General features: G+C 36.2%; 1 protein-coding gene across 5 annotated transcripts in view; it reads left to right on the top strand.

Annotated features, from left to right (window-relative positions):
• The window catches only part of Rabgap1l (RAB GTPase activating protein 1 like), a 466,677-nt gene that overhangs the window by 243,533 nt on the left and 206,197 nt on the right, over window positions 1-16,947 (top strand). For all 5 annotated transcript variants that reach the window (XR_006146840.1, XM_042674520.1, XM_042674521.1 and 2 more), the window contains one exon: window positions 6,068-6,181. Coding sequence is in view for 4 of the 5 variants with exons in the window: in XM_042674520.1 (XP_042530454.1) it covers window positions 6,068-6,181 (114 nt within the window). In the remaining variant the exon portion in view is untranslated. The remainder of the gene's footprint in view (window positions 1-6,067; window positions 6,182-16,947) is intronic.

Below are 16,947 nucleotides of genomic sequence, written 5' to 3'. Positions count from 1 at the left end.
TGCTGAGGAATTGAACCCAGGGCCTCATGCATGTAAGGCCACCTTCCCAGCCCCTAGACCCCTGTTTCTTACTCTGTATAAAAATCAATTCAAAATAAATAAAAATATGAATATAAGACTTGAAACTATTACAAGAAGACATCAGGGAAACATTTGGAGATGTAGGCATAGGCAATGATAAATAGGGCTCTAATAGATCAGGAAATAAAAGCAAGCATTGACAAATCCATACATATATACATACTTGGAATATTACTCCATCATAAAGAAAAGCAAAGTTATGTCATTTTGAAGAAAATGATGAATGGAACTTGGGATCATCATGTTGAACAAGATAAGCTAAGCTCAAAAGCTCAAACAAGATAAGCCACTCCTAATAGTTTACTGACTATTGATGTGAGTTCTGAGCAGCACCCCTAAAAATGAGGCATATTTAAATATGGCATAAGTGAATTTACTAGGTAGATAGAGTCTAAAAATAACCCCCAAATATTCATCTTATGGAATTTGACCTAGCTTCAATGATATCTCTGGGAAATCCAGGCTATTCCATACTCTGCAGTGCTTCCTAGTCTTCTAGTACCAAAGAAATGTTTAGTTCAACTCATGTGCTTCCACTCCTCTCCCAGTACTTCTTCAGGACCAAGGTATGAATGTTGACTAGCCTGTAAATACACCACCTCCACTCTTTTCCTGCCTTTAATGCCCATTGTTGCCCCTTCTCTCAAGATGTCTTTTCACATAGAGACAGAATGTGGCTTCACTTAAAGACAGAATAAGACCTCTATGTTAGGCTTTGATTCTGGGACATTTGGCAGCAAGTGTGCGCAGTTCCTGGGAAGCAACTTTACATAATATGATTTATTTGAGGTTTATTTATGTGTCTCCATATATCCTATGTTAAGAATTCTTATATTCAAGTAATGAATTTTGTAGTGATCCATTTTTTATTACACTTTTTCTGTCATAATTTTAGTAGTACATTTGAAACTAGAATAAACTTAAAAATTTTCTCCTTTCATCTGTGGCTTTCTGGACATTTGGCAAACATCAAAGTGGACGACTGAGACCCATCACTGCAAGCCCATCTGCTTTCAGGGGCATGTAAGCATACCAGTTTGTGATGTTTTATCATCCAACATAGAACTAAAGGAAGATCCCCATGGAGTAAGAAGAGAAGGCATATTCTAAGTTTGAAAAAAAAAGTTTAGGTTTGAGTCATTTATCTGCCTTTTGTGGCTACCGATGATCTACATCGGCATTTCCATGACTTTAACAGTTGGCATGATATTTACGAAGTTGAATTGTTTGTGGTAGTTAAAAGTTAAAATTCAGCTTATGCTTTGTGGATCTGAAGATAAAGATTAATAAGAAAAGGTACTGTTACACATTTAAAAATATGTCAAGTCAAGGTAGAGACAAGGTGTTCATTTGTCAGAATATTTTATACTTCTGCTGTAGCTAAGGTCATATAGTAAAATAGTAATAATTCTCACCAAAATACCTTTCTCCTTTCTGACATCCCAGAAATGGTTTCATAAAAATAACAGGCTATGGTCTTCCAAATCTGTCTTCCTAATACTTGTTGACACTTGAATGTTGCATTCATTTCTTTTTCACTACAAGCAAGTCACTGATGATTCTCTTCTAGTAGGAATTAAGAGAATTACAAACATGTCATAGTTGTACTGGTATAACTCCTGTGATACTCTTGACAGCTAGCTTGAAATGTAAAATGATCAAAAAACAATTAAGCTCCTTAACATACCTTTTAGAGTTGATTTAAAACCGAACAGCAGCAAATCAATTATATCCTCTGTTGGACCATGGATTTTGTCCACTAGAGATTATAGTCATTTTTTTCAAGGAAGGTTTAGTTTTTTTAATTGTTTTAGATATTTAAGAGAATTGTGACTTTGTTTCTACATGGTAATAGGTTCCAGAATATGTGGGAAAAATTCAACTTTTCAATCTGTGTTACAGATTTTCATTACTTTATTGTCTAAAGGGAGCTGTTGAGTATGACTGAACTTGCTATGGCAGGAGAAAGTATGATCTCAAGAACTTTGCCTATAAGTTACATTCTTGATGGTGATGCAGATATGCAGTTGTGACAGTGGCATTTGACTTTTTCATAACCTCGTCTTCAGCTCTTCTCTGATCCTTAGAAGCTAAATTCTAAAGTAATGATGGAAATGTGTGCTCTGGCAAATGTAGTGGCTATCTTCCCTTGTTCTTTTCATCCGCCTTCTGAGTATATTTGTGCAGATCTTTTCTCTGTGGGATATAGGGAATGTGAAAGTCTGGAGTCAGAGCCTGATAAGTTGATAAAAATAGTACTTTATTCAAGTAATTTCTCACTTTTACTTATATTAGAAGCAACGATAGTTTAGGACATATAAGAACCACAATTGGTAATTGAGAACAGGGAGTGTGTGTGTGTGTGTGTGTATGTGTGTGTGTGTGTGTGTGTGTGCGCGCGCGTGCGCGCGCGTGCTTGTGTACATATGTACATCGTGATTCCACAGAATCTAGATAATTGGCTAAATAATCATAATGTTTCTAATACACAAAGAAAATAATTACATATTGTCCAAAAAGAAATGTACTCTTTACCTGACTTATGTAACTATAACCTCTCTGCCCTTCTATACATCACCTTTATGATAGCAATTACAAAAAGAAAAGAAAAGAAAAACAATTATTCTTTTTTTCTCATTTAGGGCCTGGGCCCTGTCTCTGAGCTATTTTGTTTTGTTTTGTTCAAGGGTAGTGCTCTACTACTTGAGACACTTCTGGATTTCTTTGGTGATTAGTTAGAGATGAGAATATCATGAACTTTCCTGCCTGTGGGCTCGTTTCCAACTGCAGTCCTCAGATCTCACATTCCTGAGTAACTAGGATTACAAGTGTGAGCTACCAGTGCCCCAGCTGTATTATACTTGTATATTTTAAGTACTACAAAATGTCTGAAATGTTAATTTAACAAAAAATTTGAACAGTGAAATAATGAGTATTCAGTTTATACTAGGTAATGTACTGAACAATTTATATACATTATTTTATTCTAATAAGGCTATTCATTTGATATTCCATTTTAAAAATAAGGAAACTGATGTTTAACAAAATTTAATAGTCTGATATCCTGTAGATATTAAATGAAAAATGGTAAATTGACCCAGTGAGTTTGCCTGGCTACAAAGTATTAAACCACTGTATTGAGCTCTGAGGAGCAGACTGAGACATCTAACTACTAAGGAGTAATTTACAGGTTAAGTTTTCATACTGGGCATTGATGAAAGAGATGCCCAGGAAGGAATAACTGTCTCTTCTCATGGAGAGAACTGCCAAGACTTAGGGAAGTCTTACTTATGGGAGGGTTCTCAGAAAACCTATCTCAGTTTTCTCAGTTTTGATTGTTCTGGGAAAGGCGCGCGCGCGCGCACACACACACACACACACGCACGCGCGCGCACACACACACACACACACACACACACACACTTTTTAGTAGGATTGAGGATTAATCTCAGGGTTTTGAGTTGGCTAGGCCAGCATTTTTACCACCTGAGTCACAGTCCAGACCTTTTATCTTTTAGTTTTCCTTTCAGATAGGGTCTAGTGCTTTTGCCTAGGCTAGTCTCAGACAGGTGTTCTTTGCTTTCTGCCTCCAGAGTAAGTGGAATTACAGGATTGTGTCACCAAGCTGAGCCCCAAATAAGTATTTTTCATAGGAAGCTCCTTACAGATACTTAGATGGTGATTTGTTAGACTTGTTTTTGTCCTTGGTGTTCATTTTATTTTTTCTAAAAATTGATCAATATAATCAGAATAATTCTGAAGAGAAAGGAATTATTTTGAAGAGAATATTGCTTTGTCCTTTAGAAAAAAGAGAAATAGTAGTTTGGTGATTTTTTTTTTTTTGGTCTGGTATGGGGCTTGAATTTTTTTTTTTGGTCAGTCGTGGGGCTTGAACTCTGGGCCTGATCGCTGTCCCTCAGCTCTTCAGCTCAAACCTAGTGCTCTACCACTTGAGCTACAGTGCCACTTCTGGTTTTCTGGTTTCACGGACTTTCCTGCCCAGCTGGCTTTGAACCACGATCCACAGATCTCAGCCTCCTGAGTAGCTAGGATTACAGGCGTGAGCCACCGGCGCCTGGGTGGGGCTTGAATTTAAGGTCTGAGTGCTGTCTCTGAGCCTTTTTGTGCTTGAGTCACAGAGCCACTTCTGATTGGTGATTTTTTGACTCACGTATTTGTGGAATGTATACAGTACAGGATTGATACAGTATGGAATGCTTTAGACAACCCTCAAACCCAAATTTTCTTTATCAAAATGTATTTACCTTGACAAATTTTTCTCTGTATCTATTACTTAAGGTATTTAAAAATTGTTGAATGCTCCCTTGTTGTTCAGCATTAGTATTCCATTGTTACAAACCATCAGAATTTCTCCTAAACTGATTTATATATTCTATATTTGCTAGATTATTTAGAACTTTTCAGTTTGCTTCTTTTCTTCCTCTGCATGATATAAGATCTAATTATCACCCAGCTTGAAGTAAGAATCAAATGAAAAAAGCAGCAAGAGAAAGTATTGGCTTAACTGAGTGCTAGTCAGCTGCCTGCTTCTTCTTGTATACTTAGCTGCAAAGAGAAAAGAAAGCAGCACTCACTAAAGTAACTCATATATTAAACATCTTTCTTTCTTCATTTGAGCCTATAAGTTGGAATTTGTTCAGTTTGAACAGAAGCAAGACATTGAACAATACTTTTAATTTGCAATTAGTAGTCTTTGATGCTTCAATGAATTGTACAAAATATTTCCATCTTCAGAGTGGCTCAAAGTAGTTCTATCCTATTTTCTTAGCATTTAGATACAAATAAACATTTCCAGGAATAAAATTAAATCAAGTGAATAAGTAATCATTTTAATAAGGTTTATAACTTAAATTGAGACTTTGGTTCCTGAATCTGTCTTAGAAAGACCTCAGAATTTATGTTTAAAGTATATGTCACATTAATAAAGTAGCTTATAGCTTTCTGTTTTGTAGACTGGATAATTAACCTAGTTGGAAGGAGGGGCGGAGAAGATAGTATTTTTATTCTTTTTGGAGGAGTGAATAATGAAGTTTGAATTAAAGGGCTTGTGCTTGCGTAAGCAGTCAATCACTCTAACGCTTGAGCTTTCTTTGCTTTAGTTACCTCTCAAGTAGGGCATATTTTTATGCCCTGGCCAGTCTGGACCACAATACTTGGTTATTCTTTTTCTGTAGTTATGATGACAAGATTGTATCATTGTGTTCAGCTTTTATTGATTGAGATAAGGGTCTTGCTAACCTCCTGAGTAGCTAGGGTTACAAGTGTGAGTCACCATACGCAGCATCTTTTTATTATTTAAATGGTTTTGGTCTGAGTTTTTCACTTATATTTCCAAAAATAATAAGGTATATAAAGTATATTAAAGTATATTTTGGTGTGACAACTAGAAAATTTCTATCAAAACTTGAAAATGCATATGTTCATCATGTCCTTGTAGTTTTGCTTGCAGGAATCTATTCTTGAACATATTTGGAAGACATATGTATAAAAATGTTCCTTATGTTACTGTTTAAAGAGAATAAAATGTAAAAGATATGATCAATAGAATATTAAATAAATCTTGATATGTTTATATTCAGATTATGTCATTCTTTTTCATAACCACTTCTAAAGAGAATAAAATAATTTGTATGATTTAGTAAAGAAATATGCTATAACTTTATTAATTGAAAGGGTCAGAGAGTTTGTTTCGATGGAAATTTATATAAATAAATTTCCTCCCTCCTTTCCCTTTCATGTAAACATAGATATATACACATATATCTTTGCTGTGAGGTCATAAAATTTATTGATGGCACTTATCCCTGGGGAGTAGTCTGTGAGTCTGGATTAGAAGGGAAGTTTTTTTTTTTTCAGTTATATATTTTTGTGCTGTTTGAAATTATTACAATGTAGAACTGTTATTTTTCATAATTGAAAAGAAAGTTTACGTTGATAACTAAGTCAGATTTGCTTTTTCTTTTAGGACTCAGCCCAGGAGAGTGTTATTACTCGAGATATTCACCGGACATTTCCTGCACATGATTACTTCAAAGATACTGGTGGAGATGGTCAGGAATCACTCTACAAGATCTGCAAGGTAGTAGCCTCAGCCTCACTTTTTCTAGCTGATTTCTAGTGCTATATTTTTGGAACACATCTTAAAATTTTTTAGGTTTTCTTTCTGTCTTCATGTCTTTCTAGAACTATTCTGTATTTTTGTCTTGCTCATGCACTATCAGAGCCTGCCTTGTGGCCTTTTTTCTGCCGTTTTCTTTTTCTGTTTTGTTGTTGTTGTTGTTGGTTGAGGGGATTGAACTGTGGGCCTGGTGCTGTCTCTGAGCTCTTCAGCTCAAAGCTGGTGCTCTACCACTTGAGCCACAGTGTCACTTATAGTTTTCTGGTGGGCTTTTGGAGATAAGAGTCTCATGGACTGTCCTGCCTGGACTGGTTTTGAACTGTAATCCTCAGATCTCAGCCTCCCAAGTAGCTAGGATTATAGGCATTAGCCACTGGTATCTGGCTTTTCTGACTTTTTCAAAGGAGGCATGACATACTGTAGCCTAAGTTTGCTCTCCTGCTAACAGAAGAAGACAATAAGGTCCTCTCAGGCCAGGTTGCAAATGTTGAGGAGTCCCAGATGACGGATCCTATGTAAAGATAATGTGGCATTTATCTTAGTTTTTGGACAAGAGGCATGTGTTCGAATCCTTGTGGGGCCTGCTGTTGAATACCAGCAGGTTTTCTGATACTGTCCATATACTCTGATTTGTGTCACTTGATACATCTTTGTGCAGTTTTCATGTTATTTTGAATCTTCTCTCAGGTTATTAGTACTCATAGAAAAAAAACTGCTTCTTGATTTGCAATACTTTTTTAGATACAAAAGATTCTGTCAACTGTCAAAAGACTAGCCAACAAGTTATTAGCTTCTCAAAAAGTTAGATCAGCAATGTAGGAATGAATGCTCATTCTTTTCTTACAATTCTAGAAGAGATTGTTAATAAATAATGAACCATACAAACATTCTATCATAATGTAGAGAAAGCAAACAGTACAACTATTTGCTGCTTTATCTTAGGTGATCAGTACCCAAATAGCCAATAAAATCTTTTTTATTTATATTTATTAAATTATTGAATTATTTAAATAATTATTCAAAGTAACCTTTTTGTTTTTTTATTTGCTATACCAGAGTTTGAAGTCAGGGCTTTGAGCTTACTTACTCAGCTGGTACTCTACCACTTTTTTTTTTTTTTTTTTCCGGTCGTGGGGCCTGAACTGTGGGCCTAGGCGCTGTCCCTCAGCGCTTCAGCTCAAGGCTAGTGCTCTACCACTTGAGCCACAGCACCACTTCCAGCTTTTTTTTTTCTTTTTGCTTATGTGGTGCTGAGGAATTGAACCCAGGGCCTCAGACATGCAAGGCAAGTGCTCTACCACTGAGCCACCTTCTCAGCGCCTCTACCACTTTTTTGTGTATGTGTGTGTGCCAGTCTTAAAGTCTTGAAATCTGGACTTAGGTCCTGTCCCTGAGCGTTTTTACTCAAGGCTAGTGCCTCAAACATTTGAACCACAACTATACTTTTGGCTTTTTGTTAGAGAATTAAATAAGAGACTCACAGACTTTCCTGCCCCATCTGGCTTTAAACTGTGACCCTGAGGTCAGCCTCCTGAGTAACAAGGATTCTTGGGCCACCTGTGTCTAGAAGCCCTGCTTTTTGAGATCGAGTCTCACAGACTTTCCTCCTCCAGGCTGGCTTCAAATCAAGATTTTCTGAATCTGAGCCTTCTGACTAGTAAGGATTACAAGCCTGAGGCATAAGCTCCTGACTCAAGTTTAGTTTTTTAAGGAGTAGTAAAAATGTGCCAATAGGTAGTCTGAAGTATGCTCAAAAATCTATTTCATTTTATATTTACTGTTTAAAAATTAAAACACCCGTAAAAGCACTCGCCTACATATGCTAACAAAGTACAGTTGTTTAATTTTGCAAATGGCACATCTTTCATTAAAATGCTTCTTTTAAGGTGGCAGTCTTGCCCTCTTCCCACTTCCTCCCCTTGCTTCTCGTTTTATAATCTAATAGGTTTTGAGTATTATAAATAGATAACGGATTGGAAATCTATTTTAGAGGTGCTGGCTATGTAACTATTGGCAGAGGGCCCTTCCAGCATGCACAAAGCCTGAATTTGATCTTAAGTACATGTATATATTATTTAGATGTAGAAACACATCAATAACTTAAAATCTGAGCATAAAGCAGTCTCTGGAAGATGATATATCATTGAGTTTTTTAAAAAATGCAAAACCAGGCTGGGTGCTGGTGGCTCACACCTGTCATCCTAGCTACTCAGGAGGCTGAGATCTGAGGATCGTGGTTCAAAGCCAGCCTGGGCAGGAAAGTCCGTGAGACTCTTTTTTTAATTTTATTTTTTTTAATTGTGAAAATACTGTACAGTGGAGCTACAATTACATGGGCAAGATAATGAGTACATTTCTTATCAAGCATTGTAGCCTCCTCCTTTGTTTCCCCTTCCCATTCCTTCCCATCCTCCCCCTGCTCCCCACCCCCGAAAATTGTAAAGTTCGTTTTCGACATAACTACTTGTACCCCTCAATGTTTCAATGGGTCCACCTGCATCCCTATTTAAACGATTTGTTTTTCCCCTTCCCCTCCACAAATTATACCGACATCAAATACAGTGAAAGCAGGGGTTATACAGTGAGGGAGGGACATACAAAGCAACAAGGAAATAATCTTATAAATGTGTTAGAAACAATCTTATCTTCAATAAACCACTAGAATACTGGAAGTGGTGCTGTGGTTCAAGTAGTAGAGTGCTTTCCTTGAGCTGAAGAGCTGAGGAGAGCGTCCAGACCCAGAGTTCAAGCCCAATAATGACAAAAAAAAAAAAAAAAGCAAAACCAGGAATGGTGGTTTATATCTTTAGTCCCATCTACCTAGGAGGTAGCAGACAGGAGGATCTCAGTCTGAGGCTGGCTTAGGAAAAAGTATGAAACCCTGTTGGAAAAATCAAGCTAAAAATGTTTAATTACTGGGGGCGTGGTTCAAATAGTAGACACTTGTCTAATAAGTGTGAAGCTGTGAGTTCAATTCCCCAATAGTCCGCAATACAAAAAAGCACAACAACGTGGAACATTACAAAGAAGGTTACAAGCATATACGTATATATGCTCATTAAAGGGAAAAGTTATATTAAGATTTTTTCTACCATTTTTTAATTCAACGTAAACTCAGCTTTTGGATTATATGAAAAATCATAAGGAAGCTGATTGTTTCTAAGTTTATATAGATGGATCTAGCTTACAGTATTAGAATAACATATTGTTCTTGCAGGGTCTAGGATTTGAACTCAGGACTTCCTCCTTGTTAGACAGATGCTCTACCCCTTCAGCCTCAGCTCTAGTCCTTTCTGGTCTGTGTGCACATATGTGCATGCATGTGCACCCATGCATACACATGTTGATACTTAGGCTTCAACTCAGAGTCTGGAGGCTGTTTCTTCTTCATTCAAGACTAGTTAGTGCTTTGCCACTTGAGTCACAGCTCGACTTCTGGCTTTTGGGCAGTTAATTGGAGAAAAGTCTAACAGACATTCCTGCTGAGGCTGATTTAGGATTACAGGCATGAGTCACCAGTGCCTGGCTGACGTGGATATTTTTAAGAATAAGTCTTGTTTTTTGCCCAGGGCAGCCTAGACTGCAGACCTCTTATTTAGACTTCATGCCACAACCAGGTGACACACTGATCACTACACCCAGGTTTTTCTTTTAAGACAGGGTTTTGAAAATTCCTTTGCCTGAGATAGTATTAAACTGCAATCCTCATGACCTGATTTAGGATTTTAGAATTTTAGACCTCAACTTTACCCTTTCTGAGTAAAGAATATATAGAATTAAATTACTTCATTATTTTAGAGTTGCTAGCTATGTAGCTTAATGGAAGAGTGCTTTCCTAGCATACACAAAGCCTGAGTTTGATCTTCAATACATTTATATATTATTTTTATACATAAAATAATTTTACTATAGTCTTTGATAATATAGGTCAGCAGATCTCTCTCTTACTTTCTCTCCCTCTCTCTCCCTCTCTCTCACTATTGGAAAATTTTCTAGGATTCTACCATTTATACTTAATGATTTCTCTTTCTGTTATACTAACTTAGATTGGTGATTAGACCAGAAAACATTAGTTGTTGTTTATATGATTCACAAATAGAATTTTATAATTTTAAGAAATATAGGATTAAATATTTTTCTCAAGATTCTGTAGCCACTTTCCATTGATTTTGGATCCAGTGTGAATTGCTGGAATTACTAAACAGAACCAAATAAATACTAATAATACTTTGGTCTTATATCTACCACTTTGTCCTAAAGTCTATAAATAAGGATGGTCCTGCATTTTCTTTACCAAGCCTTATTCTTTTTTTATTGTGAAAATACCATACAGAGGGGTTACAATTACATGGGCAAGGTCATGAGTACATTTCTTATCAAGCACTGTTGCCTCCTCCTTTGTTTCCCCTTACCATTCCTTCCCATCTCCCCACCCTCTCCGGTTCCCCCCCCCCCCCAAACCTTATTCTTTTCTTGTCTTATCACACTGACCACAAATTCAAGTATAGTGTGAAAGTGAAGCAATGGTAAGACATTTTTTTTGTCTTATTTCTGATTTTAAAGGAAATGCATCTAATGGTTTACATTAAGAATTACATATGTTAAACCAGAAACACAATTACAAACCTTTTTAAACCATATAGTCCCTCCCATCTATTGTAATAATTTTATATTTAGACAGTGCTTTCACATATATTTTGCTTTCACATATATTTCCTCATTTTTTGATAATTTTTTATCAGTAGAACCTATGGTAAAGATAGAATATATTATGCTTTCAAATCAAGCAGAAACTGATAGAAGAATTTCAATTACAGTAAGTTTTGAAACCAACCTGGGTTTCAAGCATGCAACTATCTGACTTTGTAGGTGAAAAGTTTTCTATGGCAGTGGTGAAATGAAAAATGATATGAACTGTCAGATTAGAGGAACACTGTTAAAAACTTACTGTCAAGTTTTAATGGCCCTGTCAATTTCAGTTTCACCTCTTAATATCCTTTTCAGAGTTGGGAGGAAATTGAAATAATTCAAAGCCTCTTCTGTTGACATAAATTTGTATGGGAAGAGTTGAAATGAAAATATACTAATAAAATTCATAGGCAAAAATTAATAGGTGAACATTTTCCACTAATCAAACCATACAGTCCTTCTCTTTTCCCTCAATATCTTTCTTATTAGGTAGGTCAATATATTTTGAGAGGATCATTCAGAGAGGGAAAAATATTATACCATCTCTTCTATTTAGCTCTTTTCTAATTTATGTGCTATGTAAAATGTATTTTAAATTGTGAGACAGGCTGGCACAGTTGAAAGGACTGGGCTAGAGACCTAGATCTGATTTTTTATGTTTTTTATTTATATTATTTATATTTATATTATTTTTATTTATTATATTTTTATTGTAAAAATACTGTACAGAGGGGTTACAGTTATATGAGTAAGGTAATGAGTACATTTCCTATCGAGCATTGTTACTTCCTCCTTTGTTTTTCCCTTACCATCCCTTCTCTCTTCCTCCGCCTCCCAAACTTCCCCTCCACACCCCCCACCCCCCCTTTCCGCCAAGTTGTAAAGTTTGTTTTCAACATAGTGTCTTGAACATCTCATTACAATGGTTCAAGCTGTTTCCTTATTTCAGCATTTTGTTATTTTCTTTCCCCTCCCCAAATTAGAAAAATGTATATGCAAGATACAGGCCACCAACATCAAATACAGTGAAAACAGTGGTTATACCTTGGAGGAAGAACATACAAGAGAAACATAAAAAAAAAATCACAGTACATTTTAAATACGTTAAAAACAATAGCAATCAACAATGCTTGATAAATGTACTCATTATCTTGCCCATGTAATTGTAACCCCTCTGTACTGTATTTTCACAATTAAAAAAATAAACAATAGCAATGAAGAAGAAACCATTTGTGTCCCTATCTTGGGGTTCATTTCACTTAACATCATCTTATATGGTCATATGTACATAGCTTTTGACTTTTTCTGTTTGTACTAGACTTATACTAGTTATTGCATATAAGGGAAACCCATGGGACCTATGTTTCTTTGGGCCTGGCTTCACTTACTATAATTTTTTCCAAGTCTTTCATTTCCTAACAAATGTCATTCTTTCTGATGAAGGCATAGAATTTCATTGTATAAATATACCATATTTTCTTAATCCATTCATCTACTGAGGGGCATCTTAGCTATGGTAAATAATGCTGTGATAAACATAGTTGTGCTTGTAGCTTTAGTATGGTTTTGTTTGTGATCATTTGGGTAAATGCCCAAAAGTGGGATTGCTGGGTCATAGGGGAGCTCTATGTGGAGTCTTTTGAGGAACCTCCCTGGTTCTAATTTTTGAGTCTACCACCAAGTGGAAGCAGATTTTGGAGAGTAGCAAATATAACACTTTGGAAAAACAACCACATTTTAGATTGCCTCCTCAATAAAGATGTGGGAACTCATAAGACTGATTTCTGACCAGTTCTAATTTCTGTAATTCTAAAATATTGCTTAGATGTTTTTTTCTTCAAAGACATTACAGACAAATACAGTATTTAAGAGTTAAGTCCTCAACCGGGCGCCAGTGGCTCATGCTTGTAATCCAGCTACTCAGGAGGCTGAGATCTGAGGATCACAATTCAAAGCCAGCCCAGGCAGGAAAGTCCGTGAGAAAGTCCAGTGAACCACTAGAAAACTGGAAGTGGTGCTGTGGTTCAAGCAGTAGAGCACTTGCCTTGAGCTGAAGAGCAGGGACAGTGCCCAAGCCCAGAGTTCAAGCCCCATGACTGAAAAAAAAAAAAAAAAAGTTAAGCCCTATATCAAGTAGTAGCTGTAGCTATCAATACAAAGGTCATTAAACTCTGAGTTGGAGACTCTTAATTTGCCTTTTTGTTATATTTGGGTCTGTTTGTATCAAATGCTGCCTCTGTAGTCATTCACTTTAAATATACATCTCCATGTTAAGACTCAGTCATAGTAATCAGCCAAAATATTTGCAATAATATAGATTAAAGTGATTTCTGGTATGCAGTTTGATTTATGCACAATTTTTAATGATTTTCTGATTAGCACAAGTCATTTTTGAAAAAGAGTTTACTGCTGTGAATTTAATGGGGGTGATTAAGCATATTAGAGAGAGATCAATACCTTTGTTCAGGTTAATAATTTGAAAGTACAATGGTTTGTAGGAAGACAAAAACAAACTTAGTTCCTGTTTATAAAATATTTTCACCCAAACAAGATTGAATCTATTATAAAATCTAGAGCATTTCAGCTTCTCTTTAATGGTAATAATGAAGCTGTTTTATAATTTTGAAGAATGCAAATGAGATATGAGATTTTAAAATGATGAAATACAATCATGTAATTTATATTGTTTTCTAGATAGGGTGTTTATTATTATAAAGAAGAATTTCTTTGAGGTGATAGTATTTTTTAAATGAATTTTTTGGCTATTTTGACTTCTGACTTTTTTCTGTGCTAGGGTTGCTATTCAAGTAGCATCAAGGGCTGGGAAGGTGGCTCAGTGGTAGAGCGCTTGCCTTGCATGCCTGAGGCCCTGGGTTCAATTCCTCAGTACCACATAAGCAAAAAGAAAAAAGCCAGAAGTGGTGCTATGGCTCAAGTGGTAGAGCGCTAGCCTTGAGCTGAAGAGCTGAGGGACAGTGCCCAGGCCCAGAGTTCAGGCCCCACGACCGGACCCTCCCAAAAAAAATGTCAAATAGCATCAAATAGTATCAGCATCATAAACGCAGGGGGCATAAAATACATTTTGATGGTTATAGAGTTCAACTCATGGCCCAGTGCAGCCATTGTACCATTTGAACCACACAATGATAAAATATTTTTGTGAAATTGAATACTAAAATGCAGCAAAGAAAATGACTTTATATTCCATCTACATATAAACATCTGAAGTGTTGTCTTCACAAGTGCATTTGGAGTTACTCACTGCTGGAAAAATAAATGTTTGAGTTACAGTTTTCCAGGGACAAAAAATGCATATATACTGAGAAGACAGATGAAGAAAGAGTACATCTTTGATGATTTTACTCAAAATTCTTGAAAGAAGTTATTTTAATTTCAGCATGCATGCAGGTTTATCTTCTTTTGTAAATGATGATTTAAACTTCCTTTTTTTTTGTCAGTCATGGGGCTTGAACTCTGGGTTTAGGCGCTGTCCCTCAGCTCTTCAGCTCAAGGTGAGCGTTCTACAGCTTGAGCCACAGCACCACTTCCAGTTTTCTGGTGGTTTATTGGAGATAAGAGTCTCATGGACTTTCCTGCCCAGGCTGGCTTTGAACTTTGATCCTCAGATCTCAGCCTCCTGAGTAGCTAGAATTACAGGTGTGAGCCAACAGCACCTGGCTGATTTAAACTTCTTGAGGGGATTTGGCATGATGATCTCTTTAGTGCTTAAGGATTTTAAAGATTTTTCTTTTCTTTAAAAGTTTTTAAGTCAAACTGGAGATATCTAATAATAATTACAAATTGAATATCATACTTACATATTTTATCTTATTACAATCACTTGTAATATTGTAGAATGTGTGTGTGTGTGTGTGTGTGTGTGTGTGTGTGTGTGTGTGTGTGTGTGTGTGTGTGTGTGTGTGTGTGTGTGTGTGTGTGTGTGTGTGTGTGTGTGTGAGTCATGGGGCTTGAACTCTGGACCTGGGTGCTGTCCCTCGGCTTTTCAGCTCAAGGTTAGTACTTTACCATTAGAGCCACAGCATCATTCTGGTTTTCTGGTGGTTTATTGGAGATAAGAGTCTAATGGACTTTCCTGCCTGGGCTGGCTTTGAACCGCAATACTTAGATTTTAGCCTCCTGAGTAGCTAGGATTATAGGCGTGAGCCACTAGGGCCAACTGAGAATGTAGAGTATTTTTGGATTAAAGCCCTTGTATTTATGATAGTCTCTTCAAAATCATTTTATACTTTACTGCCACCATTGGAAATTTATGATCATATAATATCTAATACCCATGTAATAAAGTGCACAAATAATCAAGGTACATAGCTCAGTGAATTTGTGCCTAGATATCTCACTTTATTTTCTCTGCTGGTTGTTACTTTCTACAAACCAAACCACTGTTCTCTTATGTATTATCTGCATTCATATTGTCTCTTTCTGGACTTTTAAGAATGAAATTAGAGCTGGGAAGGTGGCTCAATAGTAGAGTGCTTGCCTTGCATGCATGAGGCCCAGGGTTCGATTCCTCACATAAGCAGAAAAAGCCAGAAGTGACGCTATAGCTCAAGAGGTAGAGCACTAGCCTTGAGCTTAATAGCTGAAGCACAACACCCAGGCCCAGAGTTCAGGCGCCACAACTAACCAAAAAAAAAAAAAAAGAGTGAAATTAAAGAATGTAATTATATAATATGAAACTTCAGTATTATTTATTATTTTATGAATTCGTGAGGTTAGTTTGTATTGACTATGGATTCAATTATTTTTATTGCAGATAACAATATTGTTTTACGGCTAAATAAAATTCTACTATTGACTATATCATAATACAGGATACATTCTCTTCTTGGTAGACATTTGACTTATTTGACTTATTTTTTACTTTTAGGTATTTTGAATATTGTTGCTATATATACTTTTATATTAATATTTTGGAGCACATATAAATGTATTTCTCTTATGTATACACTATATTTTCCTTCTGTAGATACTGTCATACAGATTTTCAAGTTTTTTTTCTTTACATTTCAACTAATAAGAGTTCTAGCTTTTTCATCAACACTTGGTAAACTTCTAAAGTGTAATCATTTTTGGAAGTTGTGTAGGGGTACTTCCATGCTTCTTGGAAATTAGGGTATCCTTTTTCATGACAAAACTACCCTCTATTCAGTTTTACACTTGTGTTTTCTCTTACTAATTCTAATTTATTTATTTTTCTGTATTCTTGTATAAATCTTTTTTTGGAGGGGTGTCAATTGTGAGTCTTGAACTCAGGGCCTGGGTGCTGTGCTATGCTCTTTTTCTCAAAGGTGGTGCTCTACCACTTTGAGCTACAGCCTCATTTCTGTTTTTTGAGTGGTGAATTGGAGATGAGTATCCCAGGCTGCCCAGGCTGGCTTCGAACTGCAATTCTTAGATCTCAACTTCCTGAATAGCAATGGTTACAGGTGTGAGCCAGTGGTGCCTGGTGAATTGTTTTTATAATGTATTTGTTGCGGAATTTTTTTCTGTGTTGATTTTCTCAGTGGGATCTTTTATGTACAGAAGCTATTAGTTGTAAGAAGGTCTAGTTTACTTTTTTCCTCCTATGCTTAATATTTAAGAAATACCAGTCAAGTTTAAAGTCATGAAAATAATGACCTTTGACTTGTCACTCATGAAAAAATCAATTGTGTATGGATCATAGTTCTCAATGTAAAAACCAAAAGAATAAAATTTCTAGACCTTTTCAAGTTTAAGGGACAGTGTTAATGAGGTACAAGTATACCTCATATACAATAACACTTATGGAGTCAAGGCAAATAGATGTAGAGCAGTTTCAAATCATGGTGATCATTTTTAACAGATGATAGACCTGTTCATGAAAAATTATAAAGTCTCTGGTTATGTTTCTTTTTTTCTTGGAGTGCACTTGTTTTTATGGCATGTAAGGTATAAGAGATCCCTTTGAACCTCCCTCCCCTTATTTGTGACCTGGGATTTGAACCTATAGCCATGTAACACTAACCATGCCTCCTACCACTAAGTTATATCCTAGC

Source organism: Dipodomys spectabilis, unplaced genomic scaffold, assembly GCF_019054845.1.
Source record: "Dipodomys spectabilis isolate Male_0828 unplaced genomic scaffold, ASM1905484v1 ptg000019l, whole genome shotgun sequence".
Taxonomy (NCBI): domain Eukaryota; kingdom Metazoa; phylum Chordata; class Mammalia; order Rodentia; family Heteromyidae; genus Dipodomys; species Dipodomys spectabilis.
The sequence above is the reverse complement of the archived record's forward strand: the minus strand, read 5'-3'. Positions and strand labels throughout refer to the sequence as shown.